Consider the following 22,321-nt stretch of genomic DNA (forward strand, 5'->3'; position numbering starts at 1 on the left):
CAACACAGACTCAACATATCCCATTCATGATGTGTGAAGGGCAAAATTGTTTCAGAAGTGGCAGTAGTGTAGATTTTATTCGAATTCCTCCCCATGAGATACCTTAAACCTCCATTCCTATAGGTGTCACTATAGTCGGCCATCCCCCTCCCCTTCCACTCTACTCCTCCTCCTCCTCCTCCCATCCACCAAACCTCCGCGAAAGGGTGTGCGTTTTGAAGGTTGTATGAAGCTAAACGCAGATGCAGACAGAGCAGTCGCTTCTTGGCTTGACAACCTGGGACAAGCCTCTGAAGCCGGGGACCATCACACCCCGAGTCTTCCTCTACCCCCCCCACTGAGCTGCGCCCCCGACCAAGGTCCTGTCCTCACGGGGAGGAAAATGCCGCATACACGGACACTGATGTCAAAAAGTTGAAATACATAGGTGTACACGGCAAAATGCAATGTGGCAGCTGTGTGGCTTCTCTTCAAGGTCAGTATCACAGCAACGCCGTCTCACGGACGAGTTTATCGGGTTGTCGGAGGGGAAGAAGAGGCGTAGAGGGGATGCCGCTGTGTCTTGCTTGCTTCCAGCATCAACAATGACATCTTTCACCGACGACGACATTGATCGTCACTGACACAGAAACTCGTGAAACACGGCTGTAATAAAACGACCAAGATAGGTTCGACTTTTACAGCATTATTATCTGTGCTGTTGTAAAAAAAAGAAACTCTTTACATCATCTTGGCATTTCCTGCACTCTTACTACGGCCTGTGTCAGTACGACTGTTTACCTGGCTACGAGCAACAACGCTGAAGACAAGCTAGCTAACGTTAATGGGCAGAATGGGTTATCGGTTCGGTTTAAGCTAGTCGAACTGACCGTTAAAGTGAGTTAGAATGTTCGACGGTTGAAGAGTTGGTTAACTAACCTAACGTTACGAAGTTCTGCCTCCGCTGTATCCAACTTCTTCAACTTCCTTGGTTTTCAAGCGGACTTTTACTGAGTAATATTTTTTCGTCGCCTTTATTTTATTTTATTTATTTTTAACAAAATGCCTTCGAGGACAGGTTCGCTCAGCCCGGCTGGCTTCGTGAAGAGTGTACCGGAGCGGGGACTGCTCCTACTGATGGTTTTGGTGCTCCTGGAGGGCACCGTGCTTACTCTCGGAGCTGCCAGCTCTCCGGATGTCCGGACGCAGGAAAAGCCAGGCAACCACAAAGTGGCGGACGAAGGACATAACTTCACTAAAAAGGCTTTTCCTGTGCTCAGCCTCGACTACCATCACATACAGACGCCCTTCGAAATCTCATTATGGGTGCTCCTTGCTTCTTTAATGAAATTAGGTGAGTATCATGTGGACGTGTGTTATTTTAGTGCTGCATGTAGCTCCGCATTTCAGGTTCAGGTCTTTCAGGAAATGCTAGCGTTGTTAGTGTAAGCCATAGGTTATATGATCAGCTGTTATACAGGTGTACTCATTGTAGGTAAATCAGCCTATTTGCAGCCAGTTCACATCAAAGCAAATACAGACAAGAGTCTGGTTTATCAGACTGCACTTTAAATCAAAATCACATATTGAAGAGAAGACTTGGTTAGACTGTAAACCTAGTGGTCAAATAGTGGATTCGGATAACTCCAGCAGAGATAGCATAAATGACTCATAAATCTTCAGATTACAAACCTGTTTCAACAACTTAACATATAGTCTGGACTCACAATAATTGACAGAAAGATCAAACCTATCATTTTACAGTCACAAGATAATCTCTGACCACCAGGTCACCCCTCCACCTTGTATTCTGCACAGCAATTAAGTCTGCTGACTTAGTTTTGGCCGGAATAGCTCAGTCTGCTCACTGACTTGGAGAAGATCTATATTGCTGGTCATGCAGATTACTCATCAGATCTGTAGGCTTCATGTAGAGTGGGTCTTTTGCTGGAGCTGTACTTACTCCTTGCTACAGTGATGACTAAGCAGCTTGATGCAGCAGTCTGGATGTTTGAAAGCAACAATCAAGTGGCAAGTTTTCAACACAGAGAAACCTCCTGCTACACTTTTCTATGCCAAAGCCTTTCAACATTGTCATGAGGGATGTCTCAAAAGCAACAGGCAAATTAGAGTTGAGACACTTCATGATTTTGTGTTTGTTCCCAACTCTAATGTACATTAAAAGACTTCTGTCCAGCTCTTGTCTCTCTTGCTTCAGTGTCTTCTGTTTCCTCACCCGTTGTCACTCCTCCCCTCTCCACTCCTTTGCACTCTCTTTATGTCCTCTTTTCATTTATACGCTGTCCTGCAATTCCCTTTACCATCAATCCCCTCCTCGTGTTGTGCTTTCCACATAACACTGCATTGTCCCCTGCTATATTTTTCTGAGAGCCAGCAGTTTGTCAGTTGTCTGTGACATCAGGGGCCTGACTGAGCACCAGTGTGTAGCCAGGGAAGATACTGCCTCACTGTCTGGGCGAGAAGCCCAGTATCTCTGGGGACAGGACAGGCATAGAGGGACCACCTGGCTCGGGTGGATCACTGTTAGGACATAGCTCAAGGGTGCGGAGTGAAAATAAGAGATGAGGATAAGGAGAGTGGGTGAGTTGAAGGAATTATGAAAGCAGAAGTAAAGCAGGAAAGAAATGGGATTGGATGAGCTGACAGCAGCAGTAGACAGTGGTGACCTTAAGCCTCTGGTTATCGTAGAGCTGCTGAAAATGGGATGTGGGTAATTCAATGTGACTGCCACACTGTTCAGCCTTGGCCATGTCTCTGATTCATCTTCATGTGCCCAGTATCATACAGGCGTAAAAGCACCACCCCAATCCATTTATCCCTTAAGTAACCCTGCTTATGTGCATGGTACCTTTCTCCCCTCATTTTTCACACAAGAACATTTCTTGAATTGATTATACCCAGTGCAAAAGCTTTTCATTTAAATGAAAACCCAGGGGATTTCATTTTATTATGAAAATGCCCCATCAGTGTTAAAGTAAGTGGAAAAGACTTTATATTTATGAGAAATCCTCTATTTTGGTTCCTGTAATGAGGTTGCAGACCAGTATTACACAGATATAAGTATTCTTTATCAACCTATGAATAAAAGCTATAATTGGCACTGGAAACCTACCATATAGACCCCATAAAGTTTTTGCCTTTCTTTGGTGGAAGTGTGTTCGAAAGGATCTGTTTAGCTGTAATCAGGAAGAATAAATGCTTACAAGCTATTATCTAAATGACTTTGTTCCACAGTCATATTACGAATGTAATATGTAACACATCAAAGCAAGATATACTGACCGACTTCTATAAACAACGACGAGTACAATGTGATATGGTATAATGCCTGTAATAACTTACATCTTCATCAAACATTCACCAGCACTAGCTTTCAGATTGAACTTTCGATGAGATGATAATGTTCACTAGTTATATATGTATGGGCAGTGGGACACACCCTTTGGTAATTACCTTGGTGGCTGTGATGCTGCTTGTTCCTCTCCTTCCTTGTAACATGTCTGACAAGTCCAGTTAGTCTCACCTTCCATTCATAATTCACAGCTGGCCCAACAATTTGAAGAGAAGGTGTGCGTTTATTCAGTGTGACACCTCACGAAAGGTACATACACACCATTACATACTGAGTTGCTGTTATCTGAGTATAGTATTTTTTGAAGTGAGAGTTGGACTGCAACCTGAAGCTTTATCCTTATGTGCAGGATCACAGAAAAGGAAGTGAACATCAGCAAAATAATGAAAGCAAAATGTTTTTTTCAGTTTGTTAGCTAATTTGTGATGGTATGATGTGGACTTGTTCACTAAGAATACCAAAATTGAACTTTTTGAGTGCCAGTATCCTACTTTATGGGGAGTGTTGCAACAGATTATAGTAGTCATTCATAAAGCAATATAGTAATACCATCACAGATGGCATAATTTTACACAGACTGGCTGTGAACTCATATATGCCATAAACCACAGAGGTTTCACAGATTGTGCTAGAGTTTGCAAATAAAATGAAAATATTTGATACGGGCAGGTCATGCTAAGCTTGCGCTGATTGAACAAATACAAATGGCTTTGCTCTCAGCAGTGCTGCAGTTTATGTGGTTTGAGTGAGAAGTCGCACATATAACCCAGAATTTCAACTTCAGCAGATGCAGAGTGATCATCCATTAGTGCTAAAAACTGCTGTAACCTGGTTTTACGCAGTTGCGGTAAAAAGACACTGTCATATATTTTTGTGCCTTTATTGATAGTGCAGTAGAGAGAGACAGGAAATGGGAGGAGAGAGGGGGGATGACATGCAGCAAAGGGTTTGCCCGATGTGGGACTCAAACCGGGGCCAACTGCAGCGAGGACCTTAGCCTCAGCACATTGGGCGGATGCTCAACCAACTGAACTACTCGACGCCCCACACTGTCATATTCTAACAGTTGTTTGGTAATCCACAAAGTTTTCATTCTTTGCCCATTTCTTTGGTTGTTTCTGATTCTTACGCCTGAGGAACTGCAAAATTGTTGTCATTTTGTTCGCTTTGTGCATTGACATGACTCTGTGATCTTAAGTTTAGCTTTCATGGTGTGTGGTTGAATTTGTAAACTGTACAAGGGTTTAATTTTCTAAGAACCACAATTTCCTGATTAACATAGTTTAAAAAATGCTGCAGTTTAGATCACTGAGTGAATGGTTCACTAAGGGCCCTGCCTATACCTTAAAAGACTGCTTATCTACGATAAACAGTTGATGATAACTAAAGTTGGAGACATTATCAGTTTCACTGGGTTGACCTTTAAATCACCCTTATAATCATTGTTGAGGAGTATGTGTGCCTCCTGGTACCTCCTGCTACAGTTACTATATTTTTTAAAATTCAGTCACTACATTTTGTTGATGAAATGTGCCAGGATCACCAAGTACTGACTTGTAATGAACTTGCAGTGTAAGGCTCAGTGTCTGACCACACTTTGACAAGATTCTCTATGAGTAAGTTTAATGAATACGTTTGTTGTCCAAAATAACAGGATATGGCAAATCTGCTAAGAAATATGGGCCATAACATTTTCCTTATCATTAATGCCTGTGTGGGAAAGATTCCAGATAAATCCCTGTAAACCACACCTTTTGCAAAGCTTTAGCCAATGTGTCACAAGTTATACACAGCTTATCTTCAATGCACTATTTAGGTTATGACTTAGCACTTAAGTTTTGTGAGAAAGAAAAAATTTGATATGCCCCTAATCTTAGAAAATCTTTACCTAGCATTTAACAAAAGTTATTAATACCCAATCAGTCGCCAAAGCATTCACATTAATAGCCAGTAAAGCAATAATAAATAATAGTTGGCTTGATGCTTGTCTATTCTGTGCATGTTTCACAGGGTCAAAGGCAATAATCATCATTTTAGGTGTCAAGATTGTAATCTTTCTCTCTGTTTTCTTTCCATTTAAAACGCCACCCACTCAGATCACTAGAACACGCATGTACAGTATTGCTTAAAACAGATATTCGATACTATCACTGTACTGTACTCCACTCAGTAGTTACAGTAGATGTCTTTGTGAATTACAGTTAGGATCAAACAGAGGTGTTGCGGTGTTAACATCTCAACTGTCGCCATAGTTTGGAAACAACCCTTGCAAGGACTCACCGGTGTAGGTCAGCACTGTTTTTGTGCAGATATGGCATCAGGAATCATCCTGAAATATACCAGCAGCAGGCCTTTATTAATAATTTAAACCAACACTGGTCTTGCACAAGCAACTTGAGGAGCACAATAGTCTGCATCAAACAATCAAACACTGACTCACAAAAGCTTATCTTTTCATTGCTCTTTTTGTTAGGAGGGCCTGCATCTCTGAAAGAGGCATGTTGGCATCTTGTGATCATCAAAGTTTTGCAGTGTTGGAAAGTTGACAAACCAGTTTAACATCATATCCAAGAAAATAATCAAATTAGTGTATCATTAATCACAGTCTTTAACAAAGAGACTGTTTAAATATTTTGTCGTTTGTGCTTGCTCAATCTAACTGATTTCTTTGTCAGCAGTGCACAATTAGTCACCTGGCAACAGGAAACAGGCTCTGGCTGTGGAAATTCTAATGTGTAGCAAGTGCCAGGCTGTGCTGACACTGGGTACACATGCACACAAGTGAAAGAGCTGTTACCCTTTGCTGGTTTTCAATAACCTTCCTGCATACAGGCTCTCAGGAGAGAGAAGGGCAAGGACACAGCGCCTGTCGTTATTGACAAGCAGCCAGGATGAACCCCTTGATCTTATGGTTTAAGAATGTGGCAAAATAAACCCCTATGTATTTTACATACTGTATGGCTTTTCACCTGCGTTCACCTACTACTTATCTCCTTCATACATATGTCTGGACAACACTTAAGATGTGTGCCATGAGTGATTCCATGAAGTGCACTGCCCTCCTTTTCACTATCTTATCCCATGTGGTATGGCTCTTTACTGCTTGAGCACTGAAGGCCATAAATGGAGTCATGCAGGAGAGATTAAGAATGTGTTAACTGTCACCACTTAGTCGGGTTTGGATGCTTCAGGCTTTTTTCACTCCTTCACAGCCTTTTTGTCCAAAGTCGTGGATGTGTTGAGAGTTTTTTTCATTTAGAATAGTCAGTATTGATGCTGAAATGGCTTTTTGTCTCCTACTGGTTGTGCAGGATGCAGTCCTCACTCTGTCCCTCCTGGTCATGCATGAATGATAATGGGTCATTAAGAGTGTCATTCTTGGATCCCGTATTGAGTGTAGCACTGCTTGAGGCATCAGCAGTAATACATTTAGTCCATCCAGCCATGACCTTTTTGGCCTTTCATTGAGGACTGCACTGCCCATCTTTTTATTGAAGCCTTTGTGCAAGTGACTTTCTTTGTAGAGGTTGGGCACAAGAACAGTTTAGAAATGTTTGCTGAGGCATTTTCCTCCCCTTGAGAATTAAGCAACATTCCTGTGAGTTACTGAGTATTATTCCATGGCTCCTGCTGCAGTCAGAAATATGGACACACACTGATATGCCATGGTGTTCACTGAAGAATTTAAAAGTCCGTGATAAGAACTAAAATCCCTGTCCTTCCTATTGATCTAAATGGTTATAGACTAATTGTTTTATAGAATCAAACAATGTTTTGACAGATTTTATGATTCATCTTATCTTCTATCAAAATGTGAGGGTTATGAAGTGTTGCTGTGATATGGACAATAACCTGAATTATTGCCCAGCCCCAGCTTTGCCATGTAACCATTGACAGGAAAACTCCAATAAAACTTCATCTGATGTGTTACTATGCAGATATATTTTTTAAAAGTCTATAATGTTCGTCAAATGCCTGCCGATCCTTTTTTGCCTGATTGAGGTTTAAGTGCCAGTTCATTGTGGCCTATTTATGGATCATGACGCAGGGAGTGAAAGCTGTGACCCTGTACCCTGGCTCAGTTTCATTACTTAATGTCACTCGGAAGAACATTTCACATGAGGGATAATGGGATTCCTTGTCTTCTAATAATACCCCCACTTGGTTTCCTAAACCACCCTCAGGATTCAGTTAAGAATTATTTCTTCTTAGGAAAGCTTTGAAGTATGGGAAGTTCTATCATGATTTTTTTAAACAGTGTGTGTGTGACCAGAAGGTCTGCTGTCAGCCAAACTGCTCTATAGCTGGTTAAAATAAGTGGGTAACAGCAGATGAAGCTTGTGTAAATTGCCCACTCTCACATGTAAGTGTGTATGGGTACACGAATTTGTTCAACATTGTCTACCACTGGAAAAACTCCCATCAGGCGTTGCTGAAAATAAGCAAGGTTCTAGTGAAGTTGTTTATTTAAAATAAACTTGTTAAGAGCATTCTGTCCTCTGTAATTTTCCATGCACATGCTGTAGGCTATTATACGTTGGTTATTATGATGAAATAAACCACAAGGCTGTCGTTTCTTAGATAATAGTGATAAGTTGCTGTCCTCTTGAACTGTAGTGGTAGCGTTCAAAAAGGATGTTTATTTTCTTTGAGTAAAGCAGTCCCGCTATATAGCCTGATATCATACATATGCAATATGCTCAGCAATGTAGAGCACAAGTCTCCACAAAGTCTGACTTGTAAAAACAAATGCTCTTTGTTACCAGACCTTGTTTTTTTTGAATCCCACAACACCTTGTTGTTCACACAGTTTTCTGTTGCACTCTTTCAGCTTACAACAGGCTGAACAAGCTGACTTTCCATTAATGAGCCTTTTAAATATATAAAGATTTTTACCATGCCTTGTGCACATATGTAAAGTGTTGCTAAATTTAAATTGTTAACAGGGGAATCTTTAAAGTCTTTGCAATTTTTTAGATGTATCTATAATAAAGCAAGGAAACTGGTATAAACTGTCAGTTACTGGTGGAATTTTTATGTAAGGAACTACTGTGGGTATGATTTTTGACGACAGCCTGTCACTGTAATCTATTCTTTTCAGCCACTTGTGTAATCTGCTGGCCCCCACACTGAACAGAGATCTCTGAAGTGCTGACGTCTCAAACAGATTTAGACACATGGTTCTTAATTATGTAGCAGTGTCTATAGGGGGTTTGGATGTTGTGAACGTTAATGTGCTAATTTACGGAGCTAATTTAGCTTTAATTTTAATGCTTTCTTCTGAACAGATAGTGTCCTTTGGATAGTCTCAGAACTAGCTGTGGAATTTACATCCTGCTCGCCACATGAGCCTTAAGGAGGAGTCTCATAAGGTTTTTGTTTAGCGTGTTTTCGACAGTTATCACAGAATATCTTTGTTAAACCACATGGCTGCTAAGCGTCTACAGAGATGTGAGTGGTGCCTGTTTCCTAATAACGTTCAATGAAAAGAGAAGAGCAGTCAGGCTCTGACATCTAGCTGTGGGGAAGTTAGGCCTCCTTAGACCATTTAGAATAAAGGCTTCCTCACTATCCGTCCTCTGAGCTCAAGACCTACAGCTGCGTGCAGTTGTATAATCCACAGACATGCACTTTTGTGCTGAAACACTATTAGTGTTGTCCTAGTGTGTAAGCACACGTCCCCCTACCTCAGATGTCTTCTATTCTCAAAGGGAATTTCAGTTGCTAAATGGTCACATACTGTTAATACGAAGCCATGTAACGTTGTAATGATAAACTGAAGTGTAAATATGATCCCAGTTCCTATGTTTTGATTATAAATTATCTTTTTATTTATGTATTTATTCTATTTATTTATAATTGATATTTTTGGTTACTTATTCTTGTTTACTAACAAAATGTGTATAAAGGCCTGTCTGTTAGACAACAAACTGTTTGATGTGCTAATGAATGAATATTAATTGGCTGCTCCACCATCCTGATTGTGCAAATGTAAACAAACTGGAGCAGGCCTGAGCTGTTCACCTGCCTGCCCCTCCCATCTTTGTTCAGGAGGGAGCACACCCCGTGGCTAGTGTGCCAAATGGTGCTGCTGTCGACATATGCTGCTGTGGATCCTTTTGTCCAAGATTCTTACAGCACCATGGATTCAAATTGTGTTTGAATATTTCCATTTCATTCTAAGATTACAGGGGTGTATGTGTAAAACAGCTTGTTGACGTGGCTCTATTAACACATCATTTCCTTAGTTTCTATGTCACATATAAATATACACAGAGAGACTGCAAGGTCTTGCTGTGAATCCTTTGAGGCATGTAACATAAAACAGGTGCTATATCTCACATATGAGCTTCCACTACTTCTTCTGCTGCTTCTGTCAAAGATTGTGTTTGCACAGGATCCTTTGAAATGGCAAAAGCATGTCAAATTAAGAGTGTTATTCAAGTGGCATCATTGTTTTCTGTGCTTCCAGATTGTATTTCACCATGATATTTAATGATATACAATGTTATATGATCTACCCCTATAAGATTGTTTAGCCTCTGTGTGAGCATGTAGCCTTACCTGGTTCATATTTCTTTATTGTTGTCATCAACTGGTACAGTGCCAGCTGGAAAATGACATGTCCCTGTGCTGCATTAGTGTACAGTAAATATAGCCGGGCAAAGACTTCTCACTATGGGCTGCATGCTGCTGTCTCTTTGAAGTCTCCATACCTGTTTTGTTTACCATTTAATCAGAGGCTGCAGTTGTCCTGTTACCTAAGTTTGTATGTCACCTTAAAGTTTATGATTCCGTGTGAAACTTCACAGCAGCACAGAATGATGGTATTCGTGGTCCCATATCAGCTTAGTCACCCCATGTGAGCCAGGCCCTTAGAGTCAAAGAGAAAGGCTTTTAAAGTTAAACAGAATTTGTCATTTATCTGGCAGTAGGTCTTATTGTTTGTAAAAGCATTAACATTATCTCACTCAACTTAGTCTCTTGAGACTCACTGCAGAGTTCCTTGTGCTGTGTGACATGTCAGCCAGACAGCTTCAGGCGATGGAAGATCATTTCAAAAGGTTATGTCAGTTATGAGGAAACTAACTTTAAACAATGAGGAACAAAATGACATGAGGACAAATGAAAGCTGAAAGATTTTCTTACCACATAAGTTTAGTAAGTCTCATCTCCTGAATATGGGCTCATGGCAAATGTACTGTAGTTAAATTGCCGTATTGACTTGAATGGCTGGAGTTAAATTGTCACATGAGATCCATCTACGATAAATGTTTTGCATATTATTTCCCTTTTTTCTTTCAAGAATTCACAAGACCATGGCGTTAACACCAGCAGTTACACAGCATACAGTACACATGTCAAGTTCCTTCCTCAACCAACAGCTTCAAGACAGGAGCTGCCACTTTTTTCACATAAGCGTGCTGAGAAAATCAGTTCATCAAAAGTTCTGTGTTACAGACAGACAGCTGAAATAGGGAAATAAGGGCAGGCAAGCTGTGATGTGCCTGCATTATCTACACAAATATTTCTGCAGTTCCTACAAACATTAACTGTGCAGAAGATTTATTTCATGTTGAAATTAACATTGATGAAACTGTATCTACTGTAGTTGCACTATTAAAGTGGCTGCCAAATCTAAAGCAGAAGTTAGAATTTGTTGACTCGGTGGTGCTAATTCTAATGAAAGTGTGGCATGTCACAGCTGATTGCTCTTGTAACGTTGTGTTAGAGAGCTTCAGATCGCTTTGCAGTGTTGCCTTCAGAAAACTGATGGGAAGAGTTCCAGTTTATCTTACCTAAACACACCTTCACTCACTCAGCACTCAGACAGACAGACACACACACACACACACACAGACACGCACTCAGACTTAAAAATATCGTTTAATCCTAAAGCAGTGAATTTCTGCAGTGAGTATATTTGTTCTTTGTCTCACCCCATGCCATTGCATTTTATCCTTCTATGCCATCTATTTTCCCAGGGTTCCACCTGATTCCTCGTCTGTCCGGCATTGTGCCAGAAAGCTGCCTGCTGATTGTGGTGGGTCTGCTGGTGGGGGGGCTCATCAAACTAGCCGGAGAGAAAGTCCCACCAGTGCTGGACTCAAGATTGTTCTTCCTCTGCCTGCTGCCCCCCATCATCCTGGATGCTGGCTACTTCCTGCCCATCCGTCCTTTCATGGAAAACCTGGGTACGATCCTGATGTTTGCTGTTGTGGGGACTTTGTGGAATGCCTTCTTCGTCGGGGGCCTGCTGTATGCTGTGTGTCAGATCCAGCCCGACAACCCATCAAACCTCCACACACTAGAGCTTCTGCCTTGCCTGCTGTTTGGATCCATCATCTCAGCTGTGGATCCTGTCGCTGTGCTTGCTGTGTTTGAGGAGATCCACATCAATGAACTTTTGCACATCCTGGTGTTTGGTGAATCACTGCTCAACGATGCCGTCACTGTGGTGAGTGACAAAAACAAGAAATAGGGCAGTGTGGTTGGTACTGTAGCAGACTTTCATGTTCATGTATTGTTTTATTGATGCTCCAATAAAGGTAGATTCGGAGATAAGAGGCTAGGAGATAAGAGGAAGAGATAATAAGCTCTCTTTCAATGATATGATGATGCCAGAGTGAGCCCTTGGTTGGAGCCCTCAGAAGCTCCTATATCATCATTGCAGCCATAATTGGGTTCAGCTGATGTCCAGAGAAACAGTATCATTGTCTTCCTAAATAGAGTACCATCAAGTCATTTCTGAACCCTCTCATTGACACAAATGAAAACATTGGTGTTTAGCCCAGCAGTCTGTGACTAAGCTAAAACTTCTGTCACAGGATGTTATAATTAGATCAGGTAGTGGAATTGAATTCTGTTACTTTAACCTTAAAGTTAGACTTAACACACAGCTAGTGATCAACTGACGAGCCTGTCACCTCATAATACCTCTCAGCTCACAGCACACCATCTGTCAGCTGGCCTGTTCCAATGCAGCACCATCTATAGTATTGAGTTACAACATTGCATCGTAGCTATCCAAGTCATCAACCTTACTTTTAACAGCTAGTGCATTTGACATCAACTGGCAAGAGCATGTATAGGTGGAGACAGTGCCAGATATTTCCACAAGTCTTCCCCAGTATATCCCTCAAGTACTCTGCATGCTCATTTCCCAAGGGCCATTGTCTCCTGGTCAGATGTTCAGCTACAAGTTTGGCTTCGGTGCGCACGTATACAAGCTGGTCAGCACTGTGTCATCATTGGCACAGGCGGTTTTGAATGAAGGCTCTGGTGAGTGCCAGAGCTCATCAGCTTAGGAGCATTTGGCAATCGATGTGCATGATTAGCCTGTCTGGCATTACAGGAAGCAGTATATCCCATGGTGAGATACTTAAAAATGCTTGGTGAGGAACATTTAAGTATCTTTATCCATTTGGCACAAGCAAAATTTGCTGGCTAAATAGGTTTTGAAAAACAACCAATCCATTATGTTTTACTACAAAACCTAATCTTGAAAATGAATACCACACCAACACTGAGCAATACAAAATAAAGGCTACAGTCTCACTTGTGACAGCCTTAAGACCACACCAGAGGCCAAATCTATTTTCAGTAAACTTCCATTGTGACTTCGATGTTCCTCTTTTGAGCACAGTCAGAGAATCAGTGGAGCCACATGGTGCATAGTTTTTTTTGTAGGCTTTTGTTGTGACCTGTCTGTCTTTGTCAAATATCTTAATCAAACCAATCTTAAATCCTAATCTATTTAGTCTTTTCCGCTTTTCTATTGTTCACCCCCCATCTCCCTTTCCTCCCTCTTCTAGGTGCTGTACCACCTTTTTGAGGAGTATTCGGGAGTTGGCACAGTGACAGTGATGGACGGCTTCCTTGGAGTCATCTCCTTCCTGGTGGTTGCGTTGGGTGGCGTTCTAGTGGGAGCCATCTATGGTATCCTGTCTGCCTTCACATCACGCTTCACCTCCCACACGCGTGTCATCGAGCCACTTTTTGTCTTTGTGTACAGCTACATGGCCTACCTGTCAGCCGAGATGTTCCACCTCTCTGGCATCATGGCGTAAGTTTTGGGGGTGGTTATATATGGATAGTCAGAGAGTGCGACCCACAGAATAACACATTTTTAAGTGCTAATTTGGACGCTAAATGTGTTAGCTAATGTTTCTAGTTTCTAATAATTCCTTAGTTTAGTTCCTGTGGGTACACAGTTCCTAAAACTGTTTGGTTGAAAAGTGGGGAACATGGTAAACATCAGCATGTTAACCTTGTCATTGTGAGCATGTTAGCATTCTGATGTTAGCATTTAGCTCAAAGCTGCAGTAGAGCTACTAATGTGGCCATAGAGTCTTAGTCTTGTTCAATCACATTTCCTAATTTTTAACATTTGAAGTAAATGCTTATGAACTTACTATATAAGGCAGATGTCAAGTCATAATAGACGTGTGTGGAAGCTTAATTATTAACAAACATATCTAATCATACATTCTTCAATTTATGTGACTTGTAGACCTTTCAGGTTTCCTTTCTTGGAGGTACTTTTACTTATATAACATATGCATTCAGTAGATGTCTTTAAAGCATGTCAAAACAATGAGACCATGTATTTTTAGCATGGTTATCCCTAGAATCTAAGGCTGGTATCTCTGGTACCTTCCTCTACCCTGTGAGCTACAGTGTGTACGTTCAGCATTTACAATTTGAGTATCTAGCGTGTCATGTTTGCTCTCTGGTATCTGTGAAATACTTCAGCTGTTTCAGGGATGTCCCTCTTGAATCCATGTTTTTAATATATGGATCCTCTCTCAGTGATTAGTTGTCTTGGTCTATATACAACCTTGCCACTGCAGGGAAAATCAATTTCAGCTAGTCCCCTATGACAGGAAGTCAACTTTACATCATGGTAGATTACACTCCTGTATAACCGGTGGTATAATGAATTAATCTGATTTAATGCCACCTAAACCAAGCCTGGATTTACTGGCATCTCAACAGTCTCTGAGGTGCCATTTTTCATCAGCTCCTCCAGTATGTATCAATCAATTTTCTCTTTAAGGTGCTAGGATTTATTGATGTTGGAGACAGGAGTTGATGATGTGTTGAGTCTCCCCGCAGTGTCAGGGCCAATGGCTGTGTAGTGGTTGTGTAGAAGGACAACCCCTTCCGATGCCTGTGGCTGTCGTATTGTGCACCACATCAAAAACTGGATTTGTCAAGGTGGTTTTTCATATCGTGTGTTTATAAAGAAGTGAAACACCTTCCCAGTGTGAATTCCCTTTATCATTTCTCTAAAGCAATGAAAGCCAAACCAATATTGACATGAAGGTAAAATGGGTGAATGTTGAGCAGCCGTTGTGGCATATGTAACTTGGATGGCATTCGTTTCTCCACATATTTGACATTGAAACACTGCATGACACAAGAATGGAATAGAGAAGTGGGTATCAGACAGGGATGGCGGAATCTTTGTTGGTGTCACATGTTTCTATAATCGGTGTGGAACTCAGGCTCGGTAACTGGAGCACTCCTTGAGTGGAAAACTCTGACATTACTGTTGTCTCAAGTCAAACCACCACTTCTTCTAAATTGGCTTTTGGCTTTTGGCTTTAAAATGTCTAAAATCTTACTTTGCTTCATTTTGGTCACATGTTCAACAATTTTTATTTTATTTTGGGTGACAACAAGACTTGAATGAAATAAGGCAAAAACATATTTGGAAACATGCAAACTATTAAGATATGTCTATAACTGTTCATTTCAGTATCTTTCAACTTAGCCAACATTTTCCTCTTTTCCTTCCAGGTTAATAGCATGTGGAGCAGTGATGCGGCCCTATGTGGAGGCAAATATATCCCACAAGTCCCACACCACCATCAAGTACTTCCTGAAAATGTGGAGCAGCGTCAGTGAGACGCTAATTTTCATATTTCTGGGCGTAGCCACGGTGGACGGACCTCACTCTTGGAACTGGACCTTCGTCACTGTCACTGTCATTCTGTGTCTGGTGGCACGGGTCATAGGTCAGCTCTACTGCCATATTTCTCACAGCTAACAAATGTAATTGTGATTGTGCTAGGATGTGAAGTAATACAACTAACAACATGCAACAGTGTTGTTGCCGTTTCATCAGCAGTCACTGCAGATTTCTAGGTGAAGTGTTTTTTATTTAACAGACTTGTCATTTATAGGGCTGACATGCAAATCAAAAAGACACAAGTAAACTTGTACTAACATGTATTATAGTTTACTTTGTAATTTACAGAAGGTTTGCCTAAAGAAGGAAGTGCATAAAAAGTGAACTGGGAGCACTGACAGGAGTAAATGTTACCATCATGTTTCATCACAGACATGTCGGAGTGTGAGAGTGCCACTAAGGATTTCCATGTTGACTTCAGGCTGTCACAAGATGATTTGTCATGCTAGAGTTATTAGTATTGTTGGAGAGAGAGACTGAGAGTGAAAGAATGATGTGCAGTGTTCAGTCATGCAATCCTGAATTGTCCTTATGTAACATTGTACTCCTCAGGATCTGATGAGGATGTGAGCAGACAAATCTGATGTCTGTGACTGGATAGTCGCAATCAATAGTCACGCACATTTTACTTCCATCACATGTTACAAGATCTTGTGATTGAATACAGTTTCTTGTCCTGTCAGTTAAATGGCCATCCTGTTGTTTTTGCAGGTTTTAGATTGTTCACTATAAATCACATATCATTTGCATTACTGCCAACTACTCCTACCTTGACCTTGATCTGTAACATACACACAAAACACAAAACCCAACCTCAGTTTCTCATTACATTGTCCTTCTCAGGTGTGGTTGGCCTGACTTACGTCATCAACAAGTTCCGCATTGTCAAGCTGACCTCCAAGGACCAGTTCATTGTGGCTTATGGCGGCCTGCGAGGGGCCATCGCCTTCTCCCTTGGCTTCCTGCTGGACGAGAATCACTTTCCCATGAGAAACATGTTCCTCACTGCCATCATCACTGTTATCTTCTTCACAGTCTTTGTTCAGGTAAGAGTACCCTATATAAGTTGTCCTGTTTGAGAAAGAGTGTTTTCAGCCTGGCTTGCTGTGTCGTAGCCTAATTCAAATCTTGGCCTCGTTATTGGATTTTAATATGACCACAATCAATGTACAATTTAAGCTTTTATTAAATCAAGACCTATTTAAACTATTCAAATAGATTCCTGTGCTTTGACTTGTTGCCTGTATTAAAAACAGTAAACATTAGACATTGTTTGCCTATTGCAATATTGTAGTGTGGATTTTATTCACATGTCCTGTAGGTTACACACTCATTTGTATCTGTCATCACCAACTACACTGGTTTGCAAAAGAGTACCTTTTTGGTGTAGTTTATTTGCCTTGTAAGTGTAGTTTGAATTTTCACTTCCATCACTGTTTGTGAATTCACACAAGGGAACGCTCATATATTTATATGAAGAAGTCGGTTTGCTACTTTTTCCAGAAATGGCCCTACTTGATGTCACTTCAGTTCCTCAACCTTTAGTGGTCATATTTTCTTGGTCTCTTCTGCTCCTTAAGTAAACGGCTCCAGGCACTTGAGAAAATTCACATGAAAAAAATATGCAGAAAGGAATAGGAAATATTTTTTATAAAAAGATGCATTTCTACTGAATTTACTCCCTGAGTTTACCTTAGGAAAACACATAAATATAAATACATAAAAGTAAGATAAAGAAGCACAGGCAGTGATTGTGTACATATTACATTTTGTCCATTTGAAGTACTGTGCACTGCATCTGCTCAGTCCTGTAAGATAAACCATTCTCCCAGTAAAACTGTAGGAAGATTCTTATGAACTGGACCTGGAATGGCAGCAGCTAAAATAAAACCCTGAAGACATGTGCCTTCTCCGCAGAGGCTAGATTAGAAACATGTTTTATTCATTATGCTGGATTCAGCACTGGCAGTCTGATGCTGAGACAGATGCAAGGGAAGAAGGTGGAGGCCACTTTCACCTGCAATGTGGAGTTAAAAGTAGAACTCTGTGTGAGTGAGTTCGACTGGAATTGAGTGTGTGATGTTATTTAGAAGAGAGCAAGTCTATATCTGAAGTGAAAAATATTATCATGAGAAATTGTTAGATTTACTTGATAATAGTAAATGTAAGAATAATCAAAGAATAACAAGGGAAAATTCTGCATTTCTGGACTCGTTCGTTTGCTGATTGGCGAGTTGAATATCTGCTGAGGTGTCATTAGTAGCTGTAACTGTTGTTGGTATAATTATGTGGAATTGAGACAATTTATTTATTGAAAACTGGCCTATGATTAAGGTTAGGTTGTTGTTTAATTTTTATATTTATGTGAGCCAAACAGCATCACGAGCATGGAAAGCTGATTAAATCCATCCAAACTAATCTCTCGTCTGAACTTCAGAATTTCCCTGCAAAGAAACTGAGGGAGGGACGATGAATGATTCTGTGGTTTGTTGCACAAGTTGTCATGGATTATAGTGGATAATAGTGGTTGAAATGGTGCAGTTCATTCCCTGCATTCTGACAGTTTTTAAATCGTACTGGTTGGCTTTAAGTGGGACTTAAACGTTAAGGATAACCACGATATATCAACTTTCTATTTGTTAGAAATTGAATAAGCTTTGGAATAAGCATTAGGTGATTAAAGTGCAGTTTCCTTGGCATACATGCCATTCAGTTGTGCCATGTATTTTTCTTAATCCTATCGATAACTGACAAAAAATAGACAATGTGAATACATATCAACATATTTCTAGTGAAGCTACAATGGAGTTAAGTTGAAGACACATTTTTAGGTCTACAACAAACAAACAACATCAACTCCTGCTTTATAACCACGTAAGGCATGGTACAAACACACAATGTGTACACATCATTAAGATACTTTAAACAGAGTTGTGCACACAAGTTGTGTTTATGATCACATTCCTCTTAGAATAAAATCATTGATCCATCCATGCTTTTCTTAACCCTTACCCCCTTGTATGCTGCAAAGAATGTATATTCAGTGACAACAGTGGTCACACAGTAATATTAATGTTATTATTATCTACCACTAAAAGGATTTCACTGTGTTTATCTTACTAGAATGCTGATTTACCAATTTGTTAAACATGCTGAAATACGTAACAGCTATGGCTGTCCTCCTCTAAAGCGGAGGGTGAAAATTACAGCAAAGACGTCAGAGTTGTTAACAAAGAGTGTGTGACAATCTGCCGGTTCTGTTAATCAGCTGTTGCAAAATGTTCCAGCGAGTGACTTGTGATACTACTAGGCTTATACTTGACTTTAGTGAATGAAAACAAAAGCACGATGGCATCTCCTGCATTGCAAACCGGGACAAGTGTGACCTGATAAGCTGATCAGGTAATGTCAGTATTAGGGTATGGATTGTGTGTTTTTATACATCACTCACACACATAGAAAGATCATAAGAATGTCATCTTCTCATTTCACTCTTGCATAGACTGGGTGACAAGAGCCTGTCTCAGTCTTTAGCTAAGGTCACAAGGTGTTTACAGCAAATAATGTTTTATTCCTCCCATCCTTCTTGCAGGGTATGACCATCAAGCCCCTGGTGGAGTTGCTAGCAGTGAAGAAGAAACAGGAAGCCAAGCGCTCCATTAATGAGGAAATCCACACCCAGGTAAAACCTACAACCATCCACAGCCTTTGTTGTCAGTAGCTGATGATTTCTTGATTGTTTATACTTATGAATGACCTAGATAGATAAAATGTCAAAATGGTTTAAAATGCTTCGGACCACAGGAGATCTTCTACATAAATAAATGTGATACATGTAGTAAATACTGATTAATTCATCAACTTCCTCTTTTACCAAGCTGTCCTTTGTTAAACCTTTGCTAAACAATGCATTCTTACTTCCTGTCATGTTTTTACTTACTCAGCACACAGACAGGTACAGAAAGAAAATTATTACTCATAATATAAGCATTTTATATCCTTCTCTAGACTGAGAAATGCAGTTTCACAAATGATAAAACTTTGATATTGTTGTCTGTTGTAGTTATGTAAAATGTAACATCCTTGTCCAGTAACAAGTCTCTGAGGCCATTTAGTTCAACAAATTTGGATAGCTGCTTCCATCTACTGGCTGTGAGGTGGTACTTGTGTCCATTGAATGTCCATCCACAGATTTTCATCATGAAATGATAAAAATGATTCTATAATCGCAGCGTTTTTAACAGCTAGTTTAATCTAACTTGAATACACAAAGCTTCTTGTATCCTCAGTATTTGCTAGTCAAGCACATTCATTAGTGACCGCCATGGTGCACAAACCCACACACACACACACACACACACACACACACACACACACACACACACACACACACACACACACACTCACAGACAGAGCCCTTTTCCGGGGCTTTATGGTGAGTCACCAGTGCTTGAGGCTAGAAGAGCAGGCTGTTCTAATGGCTTCTTCTCCTCTATAAACCATTGGTGATTAGAGTCAACTGAGCTGGCTGAGTACACAATCCTACGGGGTTACGATGTGGCTTTGAATCCAATTGCATGACATACTGTTTCTATTCCACCTGTTAGAGGTCAAAACTTCAGCAACACTCGCAGTATACACAACTTTATTGTTAGACCGATGTGTTTTGGCTTGTGACCTTCATCATAGTCATCCTCTCCCACCTGTTAAAGGATGCTGCATATCCTCTCAAACACCTTGTAGAGGTTTTACTTGCTCTATTTGCAACTATTGTTACATACTCATGTATGTTGACATGATAAATTACTCACAATGATCATGGTGTCACAATACAGGCGATAAATGCTACATGCAGCACATTGTGTGACAATCATGTTTGGTCCATCACAATATTATTGCAACCAAAAAGGAAAACATGACCCTAAGATAAAAAGTTGTTCATTCAAAAAGCAGACAGTAATCACATGTCTTTACTGCATAATGAGCAGCTGTTGGTTTTGTACAATTCTATAGATGAGTGAGATAAAACAGTGTTTAACAAAGAGTAAAATTGAGTTTGAGCCTTTTTTTTAGCTTGTACAGCAACAAGTACACCTGTGCCTTTTATTTAATGTCAAACAGACATAAACAGATGAAATCTATCTATCTACATATATACATGTATTAATTATTCTTATAGTTTCACCTTTCATCTACCAGCGTTAAGATTCTAGAGAAACTTCATGCGGTTGTCACTTTTTAAGATGAGACTTTTCACCCCCACCCTCGCAGTGTTGGGGAGTCTTTATATAAATGATGACAAAGCAGAAGTAAATTCTGATGCTCCGCTTAATGACTTGTTCCCATAGCAACACTGCCTGCCAGACTGTCATCCGCAGGCTTAGTCAGAACACCGGGGCGACCTATGGGCCGACTGTAGTCTGAACAATAACAGCAGTACATTTCTCTGGTTCTGTTAATAAATTCTGTGCAGTCAATCACATGGCTGCTGCCGCTGGTTTTCGCTCATGGATTCCATTTTAAAAGCTTTTTGCCTGCTGTTGTTGATAATGATGTTTGCAGTCTTACTTGGGAGGGTGTTTTAACCGTGAGGAACAGTAACAGTGGGGAGGGAAAAGGAATGAGATGATGCTTAGTAATGTGTGTTACCAGAGTTCCTGTAATCACTGTTAATAACATTGTTAGTCCCACATACTCCCATAGTGCATACACCAAAAAACAAACTTTAGACTTAATAAAAAAGGAGAACAAAGCAAGTGTCACAAAAAAAGAAGCTGTTTTTGACCTATGAAATTGCTTTAAATCAGTTTGTACTATAGCAGATGTAACACGGACACTGGAAAGTCTTGTATATTACATTTATGTTTGTTCTTGGGCAAATGACAAATAACTGAAAATACTAATCAGCAAACGCTTGGGGCCAGTTTCAGAGTCTGATGCAATCTGAAGTGTATTTTCTGTCTGTCCAACAACTTCTGAAGATTATTTTCTATTTATTAATCCCCAGTTCCTCGACCACCTGTTGACTGGAATCGAGGACATCTGTGGACACTATGGACACCACCACTGGAAGGACAAGTATGGATTTTACAGTGAACTGACATTACAGCTTGCAGTCATCAGAGAACTTGGGCTGCATTATTTTCAGTACTGATTCATTCAGTTGTTCAGCTATGAAATGTCAAACACACTGACAAATGCTCATCATAAATTACCCAAGTTCAAATTGATGTCTTTAATTACATCAAAAGCAAGAAAATCTTTGACTATGAAATGTTTGGTATTTTTACTCATTAAGTGGCTTATATTATTAATTAATCTTCATAATTGTCATTGATTAATTTTCTGTCATGATCAGCTAATTATTGTAGCCCTGTAGAGATTACACATTAACTATGGCTATAAATGTGAAATAATTGCCGTCTGTGATTAATTCCCCCATTTTAACCTCTTTTTTTCTATGTAATATGCAAACTCTGCCCAGCCTCTCCCTTTGCTGCTTTTACCACCATGTCTCTGTTTTAGCCCTGGTCTCTGTTTTCATCTGTCACTATTTTCTTCCCCCCAGACTGAACCGCTTCAACAAGAAGTATGTGAAGAAGTGCCTAATTGCGGGCGAACGCTCCAAGGAGCCACAGCTCATCGCCTTCTATCACAAGATGGAGATGAAACAGGCCATTGAGCTGGTGGAGAGTGGAGGGGGAGTCAAGCTGCCCTCTGCTGTGCCTTCCACCGTTTCCATGCAGTGAGTGTTGAGTAGCCGCATACCGTATCTGTAGTCAACACATCAGAAAGCCAAACTGTCCACACTGGCTATAATGACATTTTTCCACCATGCTGTGCACATTTTTATGAATTGACTTTGATACAGTCTTTCAAATTTACAATAGTACTGATATATTCTAAATGTTAAGGTCATATGTAGGCCAACACAATAAAAGCAGGTGAACCATGAACCACATTAGTTTCTGATGAGCTGTAAATGGAACAGT

General features: G+C 40.4%; 1 protein-coding gene across 2 annotated transcripts in view; it reads left to right on the plus strand.

Annotated features, from left to right (window-relative positions):
* Window positions 1-183: 183 nt before the first annotated feature.
* The window catches only part of slc9a1a (solute carrier family 9 member A1a), a 33,401-nt gene continuing 11,263 nt past the window's right edge, over window positions 184-22,321 (plus strand). Inside the window, exons 1-8 of one of the 2 annotated variants that reach the window (XM_056380671.1) lie at window positions 184-1,333; window positions 11,338-11,810; window positions 13,168-13,418; window positions 15,158-15,375; window positions 16,173-16,375; window positions 18,922-19,011; window positions 21,337-21,407; window positions 21,898-22,074. In XM_056380671.1, coding sequence (XP_056236646.1) covers window positions 1,042-1,333; window positions 11,338-11,810; window positions 13,168-13,418; window positions 15,158-15,375; window positions 16,173-16,375; window positions 18,922-19,011; window positions 21,337-21,407; window positions 21,898-22,074 — 1,775 coding nt within the window. In that variant the 5' untranslated portion in view covers window positions 184-1,041. The remainder of the gene's footprint in view (window positions 1,334-11,337; window positions 11,811-13,167; window positions 13,419-15,157; window positions 15,376-16,172; window positions 16,376-18,921; window positions 19,012-21,336; window positions 21,408-21,897; window positions 22,075-22,321) is intronic. The other variant, XM_056380672.1, reaches the window with a different exon arrangement.

Source organism: Seriola aureovittata, chromosome 7 (genome assembly GCF_021018895.1).
Source record: "Seriola aureovittata isolate HTS-2021-v1 ecotype China chromosome 7, ASM2101889v1, whole genome shotgun sequence".
Lineage (NCBI taxonomy): Eukaryota > Metazoa > Chordata > Actinopteri > Carangiformes > Carangidae > Seriola > Seriola aureovittata.